General features: G+C 42.8%; 1 protein-coding gene across 1 annotated transcript in view; it reads left to right on the forward strand.

Moving 5' to 3' along the window:
- Window positions 1-25,029, forward strand: part of SPIC (Spi-C transcription factor) — a 90,506-nt gene that overhangs the window by 57,027 nt on the left and 8,450 nt on the right. Inside the window, exons 4-5 of the mRNA XM_086938097.1 lie at window positions 22,484-22,614; window positions 24,669-24,786. Of these exons, the coding sequence (XP_086794223.1) occupies window positions 22,484-22,614; window positions 24,669-24,786 (249 nt within the window). The remainder of the gene's footprint in view (window positions 1-22,483; window positions 22,615-24,668; window positions 24,787-25,029) is intronic.

Genomic DNA, 25,029 nt, shown 5'->3' on the forward strand with positions numbered 1-25,029 from the left:
GCCGTATAACCTCACTACTCACGCACATAATAATTCCTTCACACACACCTCACATAGTCTAAATAAGTGTTCCCGCGTAGTTGCTGGTTGAAGGACGCCGCATCCCGTAGAGGGGTGCGAAGACCCCAATGATGAAGCATGACACCAAGGGTGCTTTTGGTATGTGAGGGGTATTTTACAACACAGGGTGTTCCCAACCTGAGTAGGGACACCCTCCCTCAGTGGATTCCTTTTATTTATTAACTATTGACCAGGGAGAACGAATCCACCTTTAATCTCTCTCTCCCCTTCTTGTTAATTTAGTTATTCAGGCAGCGTGCAGCTGCGGGAGTTATATATATTTTTTGACATACACCGATCACTCACATAAACACACGCTCACATGAATATTCACATCATGGAGGATGAACATGGTCTCACTTTCGGGGAAGACGAGATTGATCGAATCTTGACAGCAGTTAACCCATTTGAGGGTTTAAGCAGTGCTGAACCAGGACCCAGCATAGCAAACTGGGATGAATTAACTAACCTACGTAAAACCCAAATAAAAAACAGCCTTACACAGATTACTCATGACAGAATACTTAAGAAGTAAGATAGCACCACAGGGACTACTGGTGAAAAACAAACCCTTTATCTTCCAAAAGATATGCAGTTAAAAAAGAATGGTCATTAATCTTGTGGCACTGCACACACGACTGGCTAGTGCTAATAGTTAAAACAGCCATGGAATTAGCACAAGAACTCAGAATGGAGATACAGAAAATAGAGGTGCAACTAAAAACATACCAAAAACCTGCTGAAATAAAAAAAAGATTAGATGTACTCAATCAACAAATGAGCGAGTTTGAGTTCTCATTGAAGCAAAGCAAATTTAATAAACTCAAAAAGGACAAAGAAAAAATTACCCCAGAAGGGGTCTACCCCTACACGAAGGTGGGATATCTGTCAAGAAATAATAACAGCGACAATGATAGTGAATGCTCAGATAGTGGGTCGTCAGGATCTAATTCAAGTGGCAATCAAAGACAAAAACTCTTCAGAGGTAATTACAGACGGCAGGGACAGCAATACCCAAGACAACGAGGATGGCGGGGCTATCAAGCACAACCGCAATACCCCCAATACCCAGGACATTTTCCACCATACCACTATGGTCCACCACAGACCGGACCAATGTTCCAGCAATGGGGCCCTGATTTTGAATCGTGCTATTTTGACTCTCAGCCTTTACTAGGGGCACGCCTGGGACCCCGCCGAGGCAGGAACAGGAAGGGCAACACAGTAACATGGCAAGACCACGATCAGGAGGATCCCAGAATGAACACACGGAGCATGACGGGGGCACTCCAGAACCAACCGTCGACCAGCAAGAGGGGGACCTAGTGGTTAACATCACACCCTGGGTACTAACCCCGACCGAAAAAGCCATCCTTAACAAAGGCCTAGGCTATGTTCCTACCAACAAAATTGATTCCTTTAAACTGCATATGGAAATGCAAGATTTTATACGGAAAATCAAACTTAAAACCTTCTTCAAGGACAAAGGACCTGTCCAAAGAACCGACACAGGACTGAGGCCCAAATCAACATTTATGCCCCCTGATAACTTATTACCTGTCGAGGTCTTAGCCTTCGAGAAAGCTATAATGAACGACTTAAAGACACTAACCTCTACCCATAAAACTGTTTCCAGAACGCCAGCAAAGAGGAACAGGAAGCTATACGGACACTGGGTGTCAACAAAGATATCACCATTACGCCCGCCGACAAAGGGGGAGCAATAGTGATACAAACAACGACAGCATATGAGCAAGAGTGCTCAAGGTTACTCTGCGACAGACGCAATTACCAAGTCCTACAAGAGGACCCAACAGAATCAATCAGGATCACGATAGGTGGGATGGTGGAGGAGGCACTGACACACGACTGGCTAACAAAAAAAGAAGCAGAGTTCTTAACACAAAAGTCACCTAAAACACCATACTTCTATTGTATTACTAAAATACATAAAAACATGCACAACCCACCCGGAAGACCGATTGTCTCAGGCATAGGGTCAATACTTGAACTCCTATCAAAGTTTGCCGATGCCTTCCTCCGACCACTAGTGCAAGCCACGGACACCTATCTCAAAGATACAAAGGCAAAAAATAAATAAATAAATAAATTTAAAAAAAGATACGAAGGCAGTCTTACAATTACTACAAAATGCAACTTTCAACCCAGACACTCAGCTCTTGGTCAGTCTGAATGTGGAAAGCTTGTACACTAGCTTGCCACATGACGAAACGTTAGCCATCATTGAAGACGTTCTGTACAGCACCAATTGGCCATATCAAACACCCAGAGGAGTAGTGCTGGAATGCATAGCACTAGCACTCACAAAGAACTTCTTCGAATACAAGACAACGATCTATCTCCAAAGCCATGGTACAAGCATGGGGAGCACCTTCGCTCCAAGTCTAGCGGGACTCTATGTACACCACTTAGAGACAAACAAGATTCTCCACAACCAACATCCCTTTAGACAACACATTATTACTTGGAAGAGATACATCAACGATGTGTTTGTCATTTGGCAAGGTGATCTGGAATCAGTTACACAATTCATGTCATGGTTAAATATCCAGAACACCTACCTGAAATTCACGCACACAGTGTCAAAAGACACACTTGTCTTTTTAGACCTGAATATTTACCATGAAGAGGGAGTCCTCAAAACGACGACCCACTTTAAGCCCACAGCAAGGAACAGCTTGTTAAGGTTTTACAGCTTCCATCCCCGACATCTCTGGGCGAACTTACCCTACGGCCAGTTTCTTCACCTAAGGAGAAACTGCACTGACCTATGCGCCTCTAAATCCCAGGCAAATGACCTCAAAATCAAACTACAGAAGAGGAAATACCCAGACAGGATCATAAATACTGCCATGAAAAGGGCCAGAAACAACAATAGAGACGCACTGTTGGAAAATAAAACACAACCCAATTGGGAGCAAACAAGACCCATATGTGTGACTACATACAATACACATTCCAACGAAATATCAACGATAATCAATAAAAGATGGGGCATTCTGTCTAGTGGAACACTAGGTTTCGAAAAACCACTATTCGCTCACTTAAAGAGGGAGGAATCTTAAGGACATGCTGGTCCACACCCACCCAAAACATGAATTACCAGTGTCACTTTCAAAACATGGAATACAAGGCCATTTCCCATGCGGAAACTGTGCCAGCTGCCATTTAACAAAAAAGAGCAAACAATTGACATTCAACAATGGAACTAAGTGGGAACAGTGCACAATGACCGACTGTAACAGTCGCAATGTAGTGTACATGATCACTTGCCCCTGCGGCCTAGAATATATAGGCATGACCACAAGAGCAGTGAAAACACGGCTAAGTGAACATAAAAACAACATACGGTGAAAGAAGAGCACAACCAAAATGGCTACACACTTTCTGGAAGCTCAATATTGTGTTAACGATATCTGTTGGACAGTCATTGAACAATTACCATCAGAATCTGGTCTACTCGAAAAAGAACAAAGATGGGTGTTCCGTCTGGGGACCCACGTTACAGGCCTAAATGATGAGATCCCATGGGGACAACTGACATAAACCAGAAATACCACCCTCCGTTTTTCCCATGATCATCCGCCTATACTGTGTACTTCACCGCTGTAACGATTTAAAGTACATACTCTGTAAGCCCTATTGTAACAATGGCCTTTCAATGGCGTCATCATGGATAGGATCCCACAACAAACTAAAATAACCACGATAAACTGCAAATTCCCCTCAAAGACAACATCATAAAACCTGGTATGTTAGAAAACGTGCGCTTTAACTTACTATTTAATTTACCATAAGATACCTTCGAGCACACACTTGTGTGCGCATTATTTCATTATGATTGGACCTTCTTCTGTATTTAAAAACGCTTATATATGCGAGCTTGAACAGACAGATGTGTCCCAACAGCATCCTTGCGCTCTAAACAGCACATGTGCATGACTGGGAAGTAGCGTCTCGCCAAAAACCATGCACAGTAAGTAAGAACATCCAACACTGAAAGGGCGCATGCGCGGAACACCGGTGCTCTGCAAAGACACGCACACCTGACTGCCAGCTAACAGAGATGAACCGGAAAACCCATTTTTGGGCATATCCGGCCAATCAAGGGGAATAATTACCAATTAATGGCAGTACAAAATCGACGAAGCCACGGGAACCACCGCACTCTCAGCAGAGCAGTGCAAGGGGTAGTTAGGCAGCAGTGTCTCCTAGACTTCGTGAGTATGCTTTACGAACTAAGGTGAACACCGCAACGAGTATGTAAGTACCAAAGAAAACTTCAATTATGCATCCTTTTACAGGTAGCGAATCTGCACGTTAACCCCTACTTTCCTGAGGCTCATGAGGCATTGGATTTGACTAATAACAGTATGCCATTTCATTTCCTTTTCCTCTCACTTTTTCTGAACCCTGAATTTTATTATCACCATAAAAGGAATGGACAAAGAATTCGTTCTTAGAGTGTGTGTTTCATGTTGAGTGTATTGTATGTCTTGTATAAGTCCTTTTTCACGCCAGGCACGAAATCACAAATAGAATGACATTTCTGTCTAGTGATCGGATCCCACACAATGATTATATATTTTTCCACAGGTCGCTGCGCCTAGTGTTTTATTTAAAGGAGCGGACCACCAGAAAATATTTTTTGTCCCCTGCCTTTACAGGTCAACAATCTGCGACTTTCTCATCTTGTAGGTACATATTAGGACCTGCACTAGTTTGCACTTTTGTAAATAAATACATGTTTTAAGTAGAGATATGTGAGTAAGGTGGGGATTTGTGTACCCTGTCCTGAAGAAGGAGCTTAGTCTTCGAAACATGTCGACACACCCCACGAGCCCACTAGCCAGGCCCTTTTTAAACCTCACTCGCCGTATAACCTCACTACTCACGCACATAATAATTCCTTCACACACACCTCACATAGTCTAAATAAGTGCTCCCGCGTAGTCGCTGGTTGAAGCACGCCGCATCCCGTAGAGGGGTGCGGAAACCCCAATGATGAAGCATGACACCAAGGGTCCTTTTGGTGTGTGAGGGGTATTTTACAACACAGGGTGTTCCCAACCTGAGTAGGTAAACCCTCCCTCAGTGGATTCATTCCCCGGATACGGCTAACCCGCACAGGCGGTAGAGCATTCTCTTTTGTAGCACCGACATACTGGAACTCCCTCCCAGTGATGCTGCGAAAATCCACCACCTACCTGACCTTTAGGAAACAATTAAAAACCTTGTTGTTCTGAAAAATTTCTGACCACAGGATCCCATCCTCTGGTGAGCGCTGAGATGCCCCTGGGTGAGTCATGCGCGATAAAAGAGTCATTAACATAACATAACATAACTTAGGACACGATTTATAGTTACTTCAGATATCTATAACTATAACTGCTACATTTGTATTGTTTTGTGTGTGTGAAATCTGAACCTAACTATAACATCCCAGTAACAGTTGTTTTTTTAAAGTGAATTTCGAAGGATTTTTTTAATTCTATTTTCTAACTATAATGTCCCTGTAACGTTTTTTTTTTTAGTAAATTTCACCAGTTTTTAAAAATATAAATTGTAGTACAATTTGACTTATAAGTTCAATTTACATATGTACATTTTCACAAGTTTATAAATACACTTTATTCACACATTCATTGGTATTATATATTTCAAAAATGGAAAATCAAAAAAATAAGTTAAGGTAACTTATGTAGTAGTTCTCACCAAGTCTTTCTTTAAAAAAATTAATTTTATGGATCCATCGTAAATCCTCAGACAAATCTGCCAGTTATATTGCACACATTGAATACTAAAATAACAACACACTTAATACAAACATATGCTATTGCAATGTCTATAAGTGTACCACTGCCTATGTGTTGGTGTGTGAGTGGCTGTGTAGGTTAGTGGCTATATAGGTGTGTGAGTGGGTGTGAAAATGGTTCTGTGAGTGTGCGAGTGGCTGTATGGGTGTGTGAGTAGGTGTATGAGAGATTGTGTGTAAGTTGTTAGTAAGTGTGTTTGTAGGTGTGTCAGTGGCTGTGTGGGTCTGTGCTTTTGTGGGTCTGTGAGTGGGTATGTGAGTGGCTGTATGGGTGTGTGATTGGTTGTGTGGGTGTGTGAGTGCATATGTGAGTAGGTGTGTGGGTCTGTGAGTGGGTGTATGTGTTTTTTTTACATTTTAAATGTTATTACCCCCCGAGGAACTGAAACCCTCTGCACAAAAAGGGCAGCTGCAACTTTCGTCTCAGGTTACAGCCAGTCAATCACGGCATTGCTGTTGGCCTGTGAATCCGCACGATCCACCTGGATCCACGGAGGATCCACAATGGATCTGTGTTTCTTTAATCTTCTTTAATCTTTTTACTTTAATAAGTCCAAAACTACTGAACACATTTACACCAAATTACATAGAGAACTCTTTCTGGACCAAGATCTAGCTTTCTGCCAAATCTAGTGTAATGCCATTCAGCAGTTTGGGCTGTAGTCATGTCCAAAATGCCTATCGGAAATTCCATGGGAAAAACACATTTTGGGGCCTCCTTTTTTTCTCTACCCCCGCTTGATGGATCACCCAAAACTTTCCTGACTTCAGCTGAAGTGACTAGCAAACTTGAAAATGTAATCGGAATTCCTTAAACTGCATCAGCGTTATTAGCAAAACAAAAATGCTCTTTTAAAAAAAAACAATCTTTATTCATTTTGTTTTTAAATACCTATCGATCCACCTCACTCACCCCACCCCACCTCAGACAGGTAAAACTTCGATAAAACAATAAAGAGTAATCAAATGTAATGCATTACGTCATTTCATAATTGTAATATAGAGCTAGAGATCCTCCAGATAGTGTATCAAAACAGTACAACCCTGGTTATACAACAGCCAATGTGACACCAATAACATCCTAAAGTGACATGTGCAAACTCCTTCTTATAATATAAGGCAGATGCGCTTGAGGAAGGCAGACACCACTTCTTCGGTAAAAAGGAGCGCCTGGGAAAGGGCTCACTCTGTTTCTTTTAAAAACAAAACAACCAAAAGTCACATTTTTAAACTCACCATATTTTTGTGTTTCACTGTCCTACCTGTTCCAAGCTTCCCGGTCCACCGCCAGTTGTTTGGTTTGCGTGGAGGGACGTGGGACAAGATCCTGGCTCCAGGAAGTGATTTACGACTTCCGGGCCAGACGACCAATCAGCTGCCTGCAGCTGTCAGTCCACACAGTCCGATGCCCATCAAGATGCGTAGCGGGCGCATCGCTGGCACGCTGAAGGCGCGCCAAAGGCAAGCCTGTCTGCGCCCGTCTGTGGCCGACCTGGGCCAGGGTCATGGCCCCTGGCCCAGGTCGGCCACGGACGGGCGCATTTTTCCACCCAGGTCAGGAGATACAGCCCTCTGTCATTGTATAGACTAAGAGGAAAGGTCCCACCCCTCTGCCTTACCACATGCAACCCACTAGGTCAAAACCTAATGTACCCTCACTGCGGATTTCAGCCTCTCCCCGTCCCCTTAAGGAAATTTACACAGCGAAGTATCTACCTTCTAAACTGCAGATCTCTCCCCAAACTCAGATCTCCCTGCTCCTAGAAGAACATAACCCAGATGTCCTGTTTTTAACCGAAACCTGGCTCCACTCCGAATCAGAACCTGACATCATTCAGGCCTTACCCAGAGGATACTAAATTTTACAAGAAGACCCTAGAACGGGAAGGGGAATCGGCTTAGCTATTATCTACAAAGAATGCTATAGTTGCCGCAGCTCCCCTTATCCAATACCCAATTGCGAAAGTCTCTCCTTCTCCCTTGACTTCTCCCCCAAGAGCACCTTCTCGGGATGCTTATATATCGCCCACCTGGGACTCTAAGACAATTCCTTAACTCCCTGCCCTCCTCCATAGCCAACCTAGCATGTAGTTCCTCGAACTTCACTCTCCTAGGAGACTTTAATATCCATTTTGATGACTCTTCAGACCATAATGCCCTAGAAATAACCTCCACCTTAGCCCCCAATCCCGCTGCAACGACCTGGCAGAATTTTTCTACAATAAAATACAAATTATCTACACCTCTTTTCCCCACACTCAGACCCCCACGTCAGCAATCAAACCTCCTGAGCTACAATCCCACACCCCAGCAACACTCGCCAACTTTCCTTCTCTTGACTCCTCCATGCTACAATCCATCATGCTCCAAGTAAAATCCGGTTCCCCAAATGACCCAGCACCACCGCGCTCTCTGCTGGCAGTTACCACGCACATCATACCCACCATTTTGGAACTGCTCAATGCCTCTTTAGCCACCAGAATTGTCCCGCTCCCATGGAAACGGGCCATGGTCAGAGCCCTCCTCAAAAACCCCACCTAGATCCTAACATCCCAGGGAACTACAGATCAATCTCTTTACTACCCTGGCTTAGCAAGATTATAGAGAAACACGTCAATAAGACTCTGACGGATTTCCTAGAGACCCACCAGCTGCTTGACCCCTCTCAAACTGAATTTCGACCCATGCACGGTACTGAGGCCGCTCTCATTAATGTGACAAAGAGGCAAGGAAGATCATGGATCAGGGAGGCACTGCAGCCATCATCCTGCTAGACCTAATTGCCGCCTTTGACACTGTAAATCATAGCATATTACTGAAACGACTCACCAACCTAGGAGTTTCATCGAAATCACTCACATGGCTCGAATCCTTCCTGAGTGAGCGCTCCTTTCAAGTTTTTGAGGGCGACACCACTTCCCCCAGCAAAGCTCTCGATTGTGGGGTACCGCAAGGCTCTTCCTTGAGCCCTACGCTTTTTAATGTCTACATGTGCCCCCTTGCTGAGATCGTCCGGCCCTTCGGGATAAAAATAGTCACCTGTGCGGATGATACTCAGCTAGTGGTGGCTCTGAGTCACTCTCACACCGGGCCCAACAAACTCAGGGACTGTTTAGAAGCAGTGACCTCATGGATGACATCTTCATGTCTCAAACTAAATGGAGACAAGACCGAGCTGATGTTACTAGGTCACTCCCCCAATCCCACTATCAATTCCATCTGGTCTACCTGTCTTGGACTCCCACCGTGCCCAAGGACACAATCAAGAGCCTGGGCATCTGGCTGGACAAGTCTCTCAATTTCAACCACCAAGCAGCCAAACTCTCAGCCACCTGCTTTGGCTTACTTAGGCTTATCCGAAAAATCACTCCCTTACTACCCTTTAAAGCCAGACAGATCATGATCCAGGGTCTCATCTTGTCTCGTTTGGACTTTGGGAATGCCCTTTACCTAGTGGCACCACAGCCCACCTTAAACAAGCTCCAGGTCATCCAGAACTGTGCGGCACGCAACCTGCTCCAGATCCCTCGTCGTATCCCAGTTAAAACCGAACTCAAGAAGCACCACTGGCTCCCTGTCAGGGAAAGAATTGCATTTAAGGGCTTGTGCATCACCCATCAAGCCTTCTGGAAATTGGGCGCCACCATCAATCACTCTCTGGTCACCCCCTACCAACCCAACAGACAGCTTAGATCGACCTCCTCCCACCTTCTCACAGTACCCAGAATCAAGAGGGCCAGATGTGGGGGATGCTCCTTCTCCCACAATGCGGCCAAACTCTGGAACTCTCTCCCTCTCCACCTGTGTCCGGAGCACAATCTTCTGTCCTTCCGAAAGAAGCTAAAAACCCAGCTGTTTAACAATTCAGATTAGGCCACATCCGCTCTTCCATACGCGTTTGTCCGCAGCGCTAGGACGCCTCAGGGTAGCTCCCGCGCTATACAAATGTTCTTTTCATTTATTTCATTTCAAGAGCTCAAAAAACTCAAAAAACCATAGGGGAAAATGAATGCTCTTGCATATCCTGCTTTGGTCTTGAATCCATGTGCTCATGGGATTCCAGATTTTCATACCTTTTCGGTGCGGGTGACTCCCTTTTCATTTCTAACCATTGCTGAAAAACAGGTGCTCTGGGGTCCAGCCAGGTGGACACAATACACATCCTTAGAACCGACATAGATATAAAAATCAATTCATGTCCTGTCCCTAAAATATATGCTTCAGAGGTGACTAACACAATTACATTATTTCAGTATTTAGCACCTCAGATAAAAAATCTGATATATCCTTAATTAATTTTTGCAGAACATTACACAACGCAAAGATATGAACAATATCAGCATTATAGAGTGCAGAGCGTGTTTAAAATGCTCCCTTTCCTGCCCCCCATTTTGCCATTTTGTCAGGCGTATAATACAAGAAGAAAAACGTCTTATAAAACTGTGCTTGTAGTCTGGTAGACATTAAAATAGATTGTGATAACTTATGCGCATACAAAAAAGTCCCCTCTGATAGCCCCACATTCAACAGCCACTTTTGGGAGCACTTGTCCAGATCATCCGGCATAACAGCATTTATAAGAGCATATATCTCCCCGATAGAGCTTACTTTATCTTTGACTATTCTTTCAATAGTTTCCACTCTCTTAAATTTGGCCCATCCAGCTCCTTTTCGTAATAGAAAATCTCTGATCTGACGAAACTTTAAAATATCCCTCCAACAAAGACTATATTCCTTTTTCATCTCTTTAAAGGACCGGAGTCCTGAAGAGGAGAAAAAAAAGCAATCTAAACAATTCCTGCACTGATCCATTTTTCCTTGAAGAAATCTCGAAAAACTCTGGAAGATTGTGATTATTAGATATGGGTGTATAAAAAGATAATCTGGCAATTCCCAGTGCTCTATGTGCAGCACTCCAAACTTAAAAGGCGCTAAAAAGAGTTTTAAAGCAAACTTTTTTTATAGTAGCTGTCATGTAGTTGACGCCAGAAACATCCTCCTGCCTCACTCCCCAGCAAAAGTTCAAATGGGGGGGGACTTTATCAGTTCGTATGTTATCTGTATTTGTCCTGGGGAGTTCACGACTATGAATCAATGTAGAAGCCCAATAGTATCATTTCAAGTTCGGTTGAGCCAAACCACCCCTATCCCTTGGGACAGTAAGAAACCTAAGGGCTCGGCGAGGTCGCACGTATGCCCATAAAAATTGGTAGAATATGTCTTCCATTGCTTTGAGCCATTGAGGCGTGAATTCTAAACAAAAGGCCCTAAAGATATATAGGATTTTTGGGAAAAAGTGCATATTTATTACATTGCACCTACCACCGATAGATAAGTGCAGATTATGTAACCGTGCAAGATCTTTTTTAACGCTCTCCATTAGAGGCTCCATGTTATCTTTAACCACATTGTCTAGTCTAGATATACTAATACCCAGTTATGTGGCCTTTTCAGCCACCCGTTTATCGATCATCTTGACCTTATCATTAAGGACAACCTGTGTCTTGTCTTGATTCAGCAAAACCAAAGGGGATGCTGGACGGAGTGTTGAACACTGAAAGCACTCACCACCAGCCAATTGATCTGGGTTTATTTCATCATCATTCTTTAGCTCACTCCGCCACCTCAGTTCAGACATGCTATATGAAAATCAGTCTGACCCTGTGCCTCATGGGAACAGTCCAGCCCAAACTGTTGATTCAGAGAAATGCCTGAAAAGCTCAGCCTCATCTTCGATTACCGTTATGGCAGAGTTTGGGTCTGCTGTAACCAGGGCAATATTGTCTGCATTGGCAAGGTCTTAGTTGCCCAGTTCTGCGACCATATTGCTGGTATTTGTCTATTATTTTCTAATCTGTGAATAAAAGGGTCAATAAAAATCACAAATAATAGAGGGGAGCAAGGGCAGCCCTGCCTAGTCAAACGGGAGATTGAAACTTTTTCTGAGAATACACCATTCACCATTACGGCTGCTGATGGTTGACATATAACGTTTTGACCACTTGAATAAAACCGTCCCTAATACCGAGCCTAAACATTGAGGTCCATAGATATTGCCAGGAGACCCAATTGAAACCTTGTTTTGCATCCAACAGAATAAGAGCCATAGGGTCTCCTCCAACATTGGTGATATCTCTGGATATGATTTATTGTGGCCCTTCCGGGAACAAACCAGTGTTGGCTTTCCGAGATAACACTATGGATTATTGGTGCAAGTCGACTGGCAAGCAGTTTTGAATAGATTTTCGAATCACCAGTTATCAGGGTGAGTGGAAGGTTAGAGCCCAGTGGTAAGAGGGATTTTTTTTTTTAAAGAAAACCACAATTTTTGGAAGGGACCATGATCCAGGAGATCACCCACCAATACAAATATGTACATACAGTTAATTTATAATTCCTTTTAACTGTCTGGAAAAGGTGATATAAAATTAAGTCAGGATATCATCTGTGCCAGCAGCTTTCCCTCTTGTTAAGCTGTTTATTGTCAGTAATATCTCTGCCCAATGGGGCGGGCTGTCTAGGCTTTCCTGATCTTCTTCAAAAACTTTTAAGTGTAGTACCAAATCTAGATATACCTTGATATTACTCTGATCAGTCCCAATATCAGCCGTATATAAGGTTTGATAATACCTCCTAAATGCATCCCTAATCAGATCCTGGTTGGAGACCTGTCCTAGCACAGGATCACTGATTTCTGGAATTAAATTTGAAGTTGTCTATTGCCTAGTGCGAACTGCCAGATGGTGACCAATCTGTTCACTGAGCTCCTAGACTGTTTCTTTTTAGATTATTGCTTTGCTCATTGCCTTATCTGCCAGTATGTCAGTGATGGCGGTTTTAGCTATCGCCACCCGTCGCTATACTGTCTCCGAATCCTACCCTCACAAACAGCCCTTACCAACTCCTCCTCCACCGCCTCCAGATTATCCTGTAAAGTCTTCATTGTGTGCTCCTCACGTTTGTTGAGATTTAGGCAGTACCACAGTGTTTCCCCCCTAATACCCACCTTCATGGTGGCCCCCACCACCTCGATTGATGTGCTACCCACGTTATCCCCTAAAAACATGAAGCTCCGCTGTCTCATATGTGTACAATATTCAACATTTAGCAGCAGTGATCTCTCAAATTTCCAGGGTCTTATGTTTTGCTTAGATAGCTCCAATTTTACATCAAGATCCAATGGATTATGATCTGACAGCACCTGTGGTAACTTTTCTATATGACATTTCGAGCTTAACGAATTAGAGATGAACATATAATCCAGTATAGCACGTGTCATATTAGGGTTAGAAAAATAGGTATACCCTGGATCATTTGGCTTTAACGAATACCAGCAGTCGACCAAACCGTGGGTCTGACACAGATTATTTTATGCCGGAAACACTTTAGGTTTCTTACCCATATACCTCCATCCTGCCTCCAGAGACCAATCACTAGGTAAGTTAATATTGCAATCCTTGCACAAAATAAGCAGAAAGGCCCAATGACCAAGTTCACTAGAAATAGTATCCAGCACACCAGGGTCATCACTTTTACATCCATATAGTGTGTATAGTGTATTTTTCTTCCTCACACCATATTAGCACTGCATAATTGCCCAGTGGCCAAATTTATCAGAGCATGATCATGTGAATTGAATCGCCCCTCCTTTTGCCAATACCACAACGGCCCGAACCCTGGCACCCTGCGTTGCTGCACTAATCACCCTAAATCCAGATGTGATTATTACATGCCGTTGTGACCCTTCAATATGTGTCTCTTGGAGGCAGATAATATTTGCACCAAGCAATTGTATCCCAACCACGACCCTCAGAATTTTCTTGGCGTCATGTAGGCCACAAATATTAATAGTTGCAACTCTAAGTCTGCCCATGCGAGCTTGTACCATTACCTGATTCTGGCACCCCATCTCCATACAACAGTTTCACCAACCCAAAGCCCCATTCCTTCCAACTAATGTGACAAATCTGATAAATGTAATATATGGGAAAAAAAATGATATTGAGCCTATCCCTTTAATCAGCGTCTGAGGATCCCTCCCCCCACTCTTTCCCCATCCCACACCCACCACCATAACCTGGGCAGCCAGGCCCAACTATGAGCCTCTGTGAGGACATCTGGACCACTCCCCCTCTCCCTACACCCTCTCCCCCCCTTATTAATGCAACCAACAAATATTGTTCTCACAAAGTTACCAGCAAACCAAAAAAAGCTTTTCCTATGGAAAGTAGTACCTAACTATAACTACCTACTGACGAACACCAGTAGGTAATATACAATATAAGATTGGCAAAATACTTAAGTGAAATAAAGAATAGTAAGTCTATACTTACCGATTTATACTCATGCTATTTTTGTACGACAATATTTAAAACACTATGGGGCATATTACCAAGCAATAGCGATAATTACCGCTATTGCTTGGTTAGAGACAAAAATTTACCGCTGAGCTGCGGCGATTTTTATCGCAGATAAACCTTGGTATTACCAAGGTTTATCGCAAATGGGTTAAAAATCGGCCGCAATGCATGAATATCGCTTAAAAGTAAGCAATATTCATGCATTACCGAGCTAATGCTCTTAGCCATGTTATCCACCTCCCATTGGATAACATGGCTAAGAACTGCTCAGGGCAGGTGTTAGCTTTTAGAGATATTCGTGCTTAGCGCGAATATCTCCAAAACTTAGTAATAGGCATGCCCACTTTGCATGTCATTAGTGATAAATATCACTGACATGCAAAGTGGGGCCCAAGATGGTCGCTATCTCCTACTAGCTGTCGCTAACTGGTGTTATTGGGCACCAGTTAGACCCCTGGAAGGTTGAGGCAGCAGTAGGCTTTCAGGATCGAGGTATCCTTAGCCCATCAGCCTGACGTCCCGAGGTAGTGTATCACAGTTGTATCGTAGGCACATTCATGATCTTCAGCTGAATTGAATGATGCTCCTGCATGAAGTAGAATTTACTCCCTATGTAAGCAATATCTTTGGAAAACCGTTTAAAATAATACTTACATTATATTCTTGGGAGGGAGAACATGCCAAACCCACATGGAGATTGTTAGACTTATTTTCTTAGTGCAATATGGAACAGTTATGAAGGGCTGCTTTTAAATACCAGTACTTCCATGTAAGATGCCCTTAAAGGGAGAGGAACGCATCAACATTTTGCATTCTGATAGAGGTCAAAAATGCAATAGCATTTCAAGTATTACATCAAATGCAAATGTTCACAAGCGAAGAAGTCAGGCATACACTGTCAATAATCAAATCTAGTACCCTGTATGGACTGTTGAGATTATCTCAGCCAATCATAATGCTTAGAATGCTGGCACTAACTACTGTTGTTTGTCTGCGCTATAGGTTTAGTTGTAGGGACATGAAGCAGGTTGAAATATTGATTTTTTGTTGCTGTACTGGGTGGCTTCAGGGGATCACATTCTAAAAGCCATACTCCCCCACGCGTTAACAGCTTGTAATTGCTCTTCGCACATTAGTGAAATGTGGACGGGACAAGTAACAGAAATTGACACCCTCTCTAAATGGTGTTATCCGCTGTTAACATCCAGAGCAGGCGATAAAAAACACAATGCACATCTGTTCCGCCGTATTAAGTGAAAGTGACAATAAAGGTCATTAGAAGCTCCCACCGATAGAGCCTCAGTCTTTTTAAACTGCTGATAAAAAAGACCATGATTCCATGACTGAAGCACGTTTGAAAACATAATAATCGATTCAATTGTATGCGTTGCATACTCTGGAAATAAAGAAGTAAAATCATGGCAAGAACTGGTCAGTCCACCATCTGTTGCCTCAGGGATTCATTAGTAGGGGAAATTAAAAAAACAGCAAATGCTTTAAGAATAACGAGCCTTGTTATATGATTTAGATGGTCACTAGCTGGGTCACCTATTGTACTTCCTCCACTTCTGTGCTTCTCTGACTGCTCACCTTCATTTCTCCCTCCCAGAGTGGCGGGTGACTTATGTGTGGGTAGGTACCAGCGTCACCTTGCTGGTTATGAGAACCTTTAAATACTATTCTCTAGCAAATCTGGAGCCATTGAAGAGGGTGTGTTTAGTGTAGGCTCTCAATTGACGTAACCTGAAGGCAGTGCTGGGCAGGTGGGTGATACTAGATTAGGCTGAGGTACTTATACTATATGGTGCAGTAGTGGACGTGGTTGTGTTGATTTAAGGGTGGGCCTTGCTTATTGAGATGTGGTGCTGGGGCCCTGGTGGTAATGGTGCAATGTGGTCAGGTGGTGATGTTTTGCTGGAGAGGTGGTGGGTGCTTGGTAGTAGTTTTTTAGGTCTCGCCTTGCAAGCGCAGCGCATGCACTGCTTCGCCTTGACGAGACTCTATTGTCGTGGCTTTGGTGCGCGAAGGGAGACAAAACGTGCAATCCTGGACAGGCGATGTGCACGTGTACGGCTCCCTTCGCGCTTTCACTTTCCCGGACAACACCGAGCATGGCACCTGCTTCAGGGACACCGCGCTTATTGCTTTCCTGGTGCAGTTTGTCCAAGGTTTCCTAGAAGTCTTCATATTCGTCGTCCGCAGGCTGTGTAGCTCAGAGGTAATCTGAGATAGAATAAACATAGTAATCTGTGCGGCTCATGCTCACTTTCCCAAGATCCCCGGAGCTCTCCTTGGACACCAACTTGCTCCCACGTGCTTTCTCCCAGACACACGCATAGTTCCGCTCCGGTCGGGATCAAAGTTGGTCTCAAAATGGGACACAAGGCAGCAAAAACCCCAGCAGCGATTCTGCATGAAGGGAAACCTCAAAGCAGCGGGCGCGCACCCCCACATAAAGCTTCTTGTGACGAGATTAAAAAGTTCCCCGGAGAGCTTCAGTTCCAGTGGGACTGACCACTCGTATAAATGAAACATCGGCCTATTTGTATGTAAATGCGCTCGCAAGGGGTGTAACCTTCCTGTAACCTGACTCGTTTTACAACCACAGCCCAGGCATTCAACAGCGAGCTGTGTCCCACATTTAGGAACAGGGGTGTGTGTTTTCATACAAGTTCCGATTTCAGAAACAAAACAATTGTAACAGAGCTGATGCTTGCAGATTGAACTATTGTAAAGGTTTCGGGTCTGCTGTCTGTCCACACTGCGACCTCCACCCACAGGTCACAGGAAGGAGAACAGGGAGAAGAAGTGTTTATTGTAAGGCACAGGTGGGTTTAGATCACAGAGAACAGTCTGCCTCATGCCATTTGCCATTTCACCCTCTCTCTTCGTATAAAATTCACGTATTATCAACAAAAACATGTTTAGAATGGGGGGTGTACAACCGTTCATAGACATGCAGGTGTGTTCAAAATGAGCGCTGACCTGAACAGGTGTTGCAGTGGCGATGTGATTGATCGAGTGTGGTCAGATGAAACGGCCAAAGTCAACAGGGCAACACATGGAAGCTGATTTACACCCAGACTTACCCTTGGGATATCGGGGGACAGCGAGAGCGCAATACTTGATAGGGAAGCACCTTGAGACATACATTGTAAACCCCCACACACACACGCAAACACTCTTTCAATTATCAATAGCACACCTTGACGACAGGACAGGACGGATTTCAATGTATAAGTGGAGGTCTCGGAGATAAACTGTATATTCGGGAAAACTGCATATCAAAATATTCATGTAATTACGCACCTTGGCTCACGTCAAGGTAGTTTAGACATTTGTTTCAATTGATTCACAGTGGCCAGAGAGTGTGCTCTGCAATGGAATGTGTGCCCTGGTACTCCACAGTTGAAACTCTATTTGTCATTTATAGTACCGTGACCACAAGCATCTGGTCATTTAAGACTGTGATAATTGATTCTGAATGGTCTAAATGTCCAGATTAAGACGGCTGTCTGTAGGCATTTCGCCGAAACAATGATGTTGACGTGGCGTATTAGTAAAAATCTTGCAGTCAGTGCAGTTTAGTATTTTCTCTCTCTAGACTGATTGTGCTTTTTTTATAATACATATGGGTGGCTGTTAACGGAGAAAGAAGGTGTGAGTGGCTGTGAAAAGGTGAATAATTCATATCCATGGCCCACTCAAAATATTTTGAAAAGGCCCTTGAGCAGTAATAGTGTACCCCTAGTTTCAGAAGTTCATGAGAACCAGGTTATTCTAAAGGAACAAAGATTGGAAACAGTGGAAAATATAAGGGCCACATTCCTAAAATGTGTGTTACAGAAAACCCTTTTCGAATTGTAGATGCCAAAAAAGAAACACACATTTGCAATGCAATAGACCTCGAATTTACGCTAGTTTGAGCTATTGGCATTGTAAAAGACAATGCCTTTTATTTATGTTTTGGTTTTTAAAACATAAATGAAACACATTGTCATTTACAATGCCATTAGCTTAAACTCGCGTAAATGCGAGACCTATTGCATTGCAAATGCTTGTTAATACACAGTGGTGGTGTAGTGATGGGGCAGAGATGTGACGTCAGGAGATAATTGCACTTTATTAGGGGGTTTGTGTTGGGGTGGCAGAGCGATGTTCTGACAGGGTTCTGATGTAGGGGAGCAATGGTGTACTGCTCATGGTAGCTCTGTGATGCTGGAAGACAGTGGTCGGCTGGTGGAGATGGTAGTGCAGTGCTGGTAAGTGGTGGTTTACTGCTAAGAGTGGTGGTGCAGTGCCCAGGATAGTATGCAGTCAAGCAATGTTAGTGTTTTGATGCTGAGGTTTATCAGTGCAGTGCTGGTGGCATGGTGCTGGTGTCATAGTGCTATAGTAGGAATGAGGAATGTGAAAAAGATACTAAAGAATGTTGTGGTGCTCAGAGATGGTTGGGTGATGCCAGTGCAGTGCTGAATGTTCTGGTACAGCACTGGTTGTTAATGGTGTGCTCACAGTCGAGTGTGCTGTGGTGCAATGGTGGTAGGTAGTGGCATAGGGCTGATGGTGCTTGTGTAGTATTAAGAGGTCAGTGCTTGCATGAATGTGTAGTGCTTGGTGGTGTGGTAGGATGGATTTCAGGTGGTGGTGTGGTGCTTGGGAGAGGTAAAATCATCCTTATGCTGTGATGCTGGGTGTGGCTGGATGATGGGTTGGCGGTGTAGTGCAAAGGGCTAGTGGTGCTGTTGTTTCATGCAAAATGTTGGGTCGTGGTGCATCACTGGAATTCTTGTACCGTGGTGTGTGTAGGGATATAGTGTTTTGAGATTGATGGAACAACTAGGGTGAATGGATGTTTATCATGGTAAGTTTCGGATGTAAGTGGTATTTTGTAGCTGTGGTATAATGATGGCCTAAGTGTCTTCCAACAAAATCAAGCCCGCTTTGTGGTAATAAGACTGAATCACTGGAATATATTGTTTGTGTAGGCCCTAAATCACTGTGCTTAAGAAAAAAGTATTGGAGGCTGGCAGTTGTGCAAACTGTGGAACAACACATGATGCAATTAGATACTGCTTCTCTTCAAATGACGCCCCATTCATTGAAAGCTCGCACATTTGGGGGATTTTGTTTATCGCTGTTTTTTAATTGCTTGGGCTAATTTAAACCTATGGTGATACTTTTTATATCTATCGATTTTAAGATTTTGTTCCTAAATATTGACTGTCTGTAACTGCTTTATGATTGTAATTAATATTGTATTATGTCTACAGAAGAAATATTTACGAACCAAAAAACTTAATGCAGAACCTTCAGTTACACCAACCAGACTATTTGTTAAGTGAGGGGTAACTGTCATCGCCCTTTTATAAAGGGGACATTTATATGTTTGGTTTGTCATCTGTCTGCAAGACCTATTGTTAACAACGTTTTAACATGTACATCATTTTAATTGCTTGTCTTTCAATGCGATCATTTGTATTCATGATGCAATACAATTCATATTACACTATTACATACATGGAATAGGCTTTGGTTTCACCCAGATAAATATTCTCTCTCGCCTCATACTGTCGGCGCTTTGATGTGTCATTCAACTTTCACGGAATTACTTCCATTGGAATTCATAAGGGACTATTTTAAATCTGAAAGGTGCCCTGACTCATGACACTTTTTGACACATTCTATTACGTAGCTCCTATCTGCTTTCTATACAGAAAACAATCCTTTATGCAGCTTTTCTCAGGATTGGCATGGCTGGCTTCAACATGATAAGCAAAATACATGCATGCAATGGAAAAAAACAATATACCTGTGTTTACATGGGTTAGTATATTACATATCTGTTGTTAATGCTTGTTACTTTGAATGTTCACCTTGTAATTCATTAGTCACTCCAATAGACGTAATATATTTGAAAACTTAACGTATGCTTCTTGAGTAGAGCCTAAAGATTCTACAGGTTTGCTTGGTCAAACACCACCTAAGACTCATGTGTCCAGCTGGACATAGCAGTGACACAACTTTGTTTAGCTCAAGTAGCAGTTTGCCTAAACCGTACTAATCTAAGCCTTCTCCACCTTTCAGCCAGCCCACTGCATAAGCTTGTCGATGAGCCAAATGTGTCCATTCTAGCGCGAGGTGTTATAAACTGCTACTAGACCCAGAAATCTCCAGATACAAAACTAACAATATATGTAATGTTTTCTGATTACTTAGCATGTGTGATTCTTAACATGTTAGCAAAATTAAAATTATGACTTTGCCACCTGGGAGTGCAACACGTACTTTAAGCCTAGAACGAAGCCTCTTCTGTACATTTCTGACCTCTGGGAATGTAAATTCAGAATTACAGTATTTATACAAAGCAAAAACCAAAGGGGATTAGCCAGAAACCGGTCCCAGGATGCTTGTTTCCGGTCCAAGGAAGACCAGGCTTGGCAGTTCGGGCTGGACTGTTCCCATGAGGCACAGGGTCAGACTGATTTGCAAATGGCCATGTCTGAACTGGGGTGGCGGAGTGAGCTAAGGAATGATGATGGATTATACCCAGATCAGTTGACTGGGGGTGAGTGCTTGCAATGTTCAACACTCCGTCCATCATCCCCTTTGGTTTTGACAGTGATATACCACATGTATTTTCAAACACTAGAAATAAAGGTTGGTTGCTGCACCAACAGTACATTTTTCCACATAGAACGTGACTGGGCTGTAGGAGTTTCAGTGAGGTTTGTGTCCTTCCTGTTGCAGGAACTGAATCAGAACCTATATGCAGTATTAACAGGGGCTTCCGACTGTGTCCCAAGCAGGCACGGCCGGCACAGGTAACAGAGATGGGCAGTGCAGGCCAGGGAAGAGACAACAGACAAAGTGATAGGGAAAGGAAAATAAATTAAACCACTTACCTTTTGCCAGCCGCATCACCGATGACTTTCTCTATCCTGTTGTCTTTTGACTCTACCCCGCCCTACCCGCCCCACTCTGCCCCACCGCTGTTACCTGTACCTCCGTGCCTGGTCCCAAGTCTTCTGAAAACATCTGGGGCCATATTATACAAGTGCCCCAGGGTGGCAACTGGTGTTGTGCCCACTTTGCGCACCCTGTGGTATTTTGAAATTACAGAAGGGTCTGCAGAGGCCCCTTTTGTAATACCGATCATCTTACTAACAAAGTCTACATGGAATTTCTAAAGGTAGTTGTGTCTCCACCTCCTTCACTTCAGTGTCTTGATCCACACTTTTCACCACACTTTTCACCTATAGGAATGAAGGCAATACATTTCCTTTGAAAAGAGTGGCTCTTATCTCCTTCATTTAATCCATCCTCAACTAAGGGTATCAAAAAGGATCTACTTTGCTTTTATAAATAATATGGTAAGGCAAATTTGTATGGTGAATGGCAAAGGTCTTCCACTTCAGCATTTTGCAGAATCTCATTTTTGATGCTTACTTCATTTAGCCTCTCAAATTCTATGATCACAAGGTTACTACTTCCTTCTAGCGTTGCACCCAGACATTACCTAACCCTTCCAACCCTTGAGCTGGCCAGCTTACCCCACTGAAGTAGGGGTAGCCGAGCCAAAGACAGACTGTATGAATCTAGTGCCTTTTATATTTACCTAGTAGAGCACTCTCACTTGCAGATGTGGTTTCTTTCTACAATGTTGCAGCCTCAAATTGTATGCTATTTTAAAAAGTCTCCTCTATATTTCTGAAACCCTGCATGGAAAATGACCTAGACTTAATACTTGTGATTGTCGCCTCTCCTATTTACCTTTTAATGACACTTCCCTACTTTCTGTCTCTGCACCCATCCTCTCTCTGAACAGAGCCTACGTTGTCACATGTGTGTTTGCCTTAATCTTTATCATTACATTTCTGACAATTACCCACACCTCATAAGCAATACCACAACATCCCCTTTAGCTTATGTATTAATCCCACCAACATCCACATGAACTAATTTCCCCCCTACAAATGAGCACACCAAACTTCTACTAACTTAATCTACTACAAAGAATTGTAAGTAAATGCACATAATGGTTTCATTAAGAGCCTAATATTAATCCCAACAACCAATAAACACTGGTCTAACCACTAACCTTGGGCTCATGGAGCATTGCTCAGCTCAGAGTAAAGTACTTTAACGCCTCTCAAGGAGGAGTAAGTGCTATATAAATACAATTGCAGCACAATACAATGTTAATTTTTTGTTTTGTATTTCTTAGTTTCTGCATCACACTGTGAATGGGAAAAATACCAGACCTTCAGCAACAGCCACCCTCACATCACGAGAAACATAAGCAGCTGTGCCGCTGCACCTGTGGAAGAACCAGGTGGTACCTGGAAGGACCATCTAGTAAGTCAAACTTGCCAATGTCTCCTCATTGCCAGTCTGTGTAGTTAATGCTTGCCTTTGTGTGAGCAGATATTAGAATACATATTACATCACTCATGGCCTGGTCAGTGACATCACTGATGTCATCTCAAATGACATCACTGATGACATCATCCAGTAAGTGCTAGTGTTTCATAAACATTTCTCAGAATGAAGGATATATACTAAGATATATTCCAAGCTACTGCATGAGTAAAATTACTATTCCTTTTGTACTACTAATGTCTGATACTGTTTCTAATATATGTCAGAGTGGCACTGTGATTGTATGTATCAGTGTGGGAGTGGATGTCTGAGTGGCTGTATGGGTGTGTGAGTGGCTGTATGGGTGAATAAGTGGATGTGTGAGTAGCTGTATAGGTAGTGCGTGACTGTGTGAGTGGCTGTATTGGTGGGTGAGTGTGTGAGTGACTCTATTGGTGATTATGGTAGCTGTGTGAATGACCCTATGGGTGAATGAGGGTGTTTGTTGGTGTCTGTATGAGAGACTGAGTGGCTGTGTGAATGGCTCTATGGGTGAGTCACTGGGTTTGAAAGTAGATGTATGGGTAAGAGAGTGGCTGTTGGAAACTGGGCTTCTTTGCAGATGCCCCCCACGTTTTTCCCCATTTTAGACTGCTAAACGCTCGTTTTTGACTCTGATATTGCAATGGGGTTTGCTAACCAGGCTTTACGTACCAAATCAAAAGTATTAGGAATAAGATTCTACTTTATAATTATTTGTTGAAATGGATTTTGCTGATTGTGTGATTGTTGCTACTATGAACTATTTTCAGGAATACAAGTCAACTTAATTGATCTCAAATCGTTTTGTTGCATACTGTTGCTTTTGACCAATCCAGTCTTTTATGGGTTTTATTAAAAAATACTGTTGTGTATTTTACTGTGATATTTTTATGATGTTTGTGATGAAGAATAACATTTTAAATCTAGTACTTCAGCCATAGGACAAATGAAAAATAAATGCTTCAGAGATTTTAGCAATTTCATTTCACGTTTCATTGACGTTATTCAATGCTAACCCTGACTAAAAACCTATCCAGATCCGTAAATGGGAGCTGAGCTGATCTTAGCAAAGTGCATTTGCTATGCTAGAGAAAACCAACTTCTTTGAGATAGCTGCCAGGTCACTTTATTTAATTTGCTGAATCCCATGGACACGGTACTCCTGCTGATTCGATCAACTAAAGTTTACATGAATTGGGCTACATAAGCTTCGGTCAGATCCATTGCTTGGGTTAGTTAGGACATTTGCAGATTTAATAAACACCTTCTTCTCACAAAGAGATCACTGATGGAAAGAGCACAGGCGTGTCAGATTTGATGGGGAAAAGTTAAGTTATTGTATGACCCTGTGAAAAATCCTTGCTCAAACAAAGAGGTTTGTTGTATCCTGACTCTAATGTTATTCTTGCCCTGCCAATGAAATCTTTCTGTGGTGACATAACATGGAATGCTGGGAGTCAAATAGGCACAGTTGGCTGGGCTGAGCTGCATGCTGGCTGCTCCTGGTGGGGTCTTGATATAATCTTGAATAAACCTCTCTGAACCAGCTCTACCTGAGTGGACTTGATCACTACAATTTTGCTATGGCACCGACTCTGCTCTGGTTTCTATTTCTATTTGTGACGCAGTTTCTTCTCTATTTCCCTTTCACGTAAATATAAGTAAGCTGGGGCTTCATTTAACATCACATGATGTCCCCCAGCTTAAGTGAGAGATGTTACCCATGATTTTTATCAATCCACGTTGGTCGTTCTGAGTTGACTTTCAGAGTAAGCCATGTTTGAATTGTTTTGCAGACATTACAACATGAGTCAGTGAAATGAAAGGGAAAATAGGTATTACATTTACATGAAGATAATATCTGCTTTCCGAATTTACCTTCTGACAGGTCTTTTACAACCTGTGCATGATTGCTCCTCAACTTAAAAGTTGTATTTTATAATGCTGTACTTTACTGAATTGTGTTACCTATAACAAGTCTGCACAGTGTAATTGCTTATCTTTTTTAGAGCTTTCCTGAAGATTTGTGTCCTGATGAAAGTATCAACCAATGTCTACAAAATGTCGAAGAAAATCAAGTCATACACACAATGCTTACCACTTCTATCCATCAAAAAGGAGTAAAAGGTGAACAAAGGATCTTATTGAATTACTATATACCTGGACAGGGAAATTAATGGTCTTCATTTCCATTACGACTTAGTGGACTATTTACTTCATTTTAGCTATTGGACGTTTTAAAATGTTCTTGTAATAGCTTTTCTTATGTCTTGTTGGGTGTACTAAAAGAAATGCACCTGCTTTCAAAGGTGGGAGAAGGAGCATCTAATGTTAACGCTATGCACGAAGATAATAGAAGCAATGGCAAGC

Source organism: Lissotriton vulgaris, chromosome 1_1 (assembly GCF_964263255.1).
Source record: "Lissotriton vulgaris chromosome 1_1, aLisVul1.2, whole genome shotgun sequence".
Taxonomy (NCBI): domain Eukaryota; kingdom Metazoa; phylum Chordata; class Amphibia; order Caudata; family Salamandridae; genus Lissotriton; species Lissotriton vulgaris.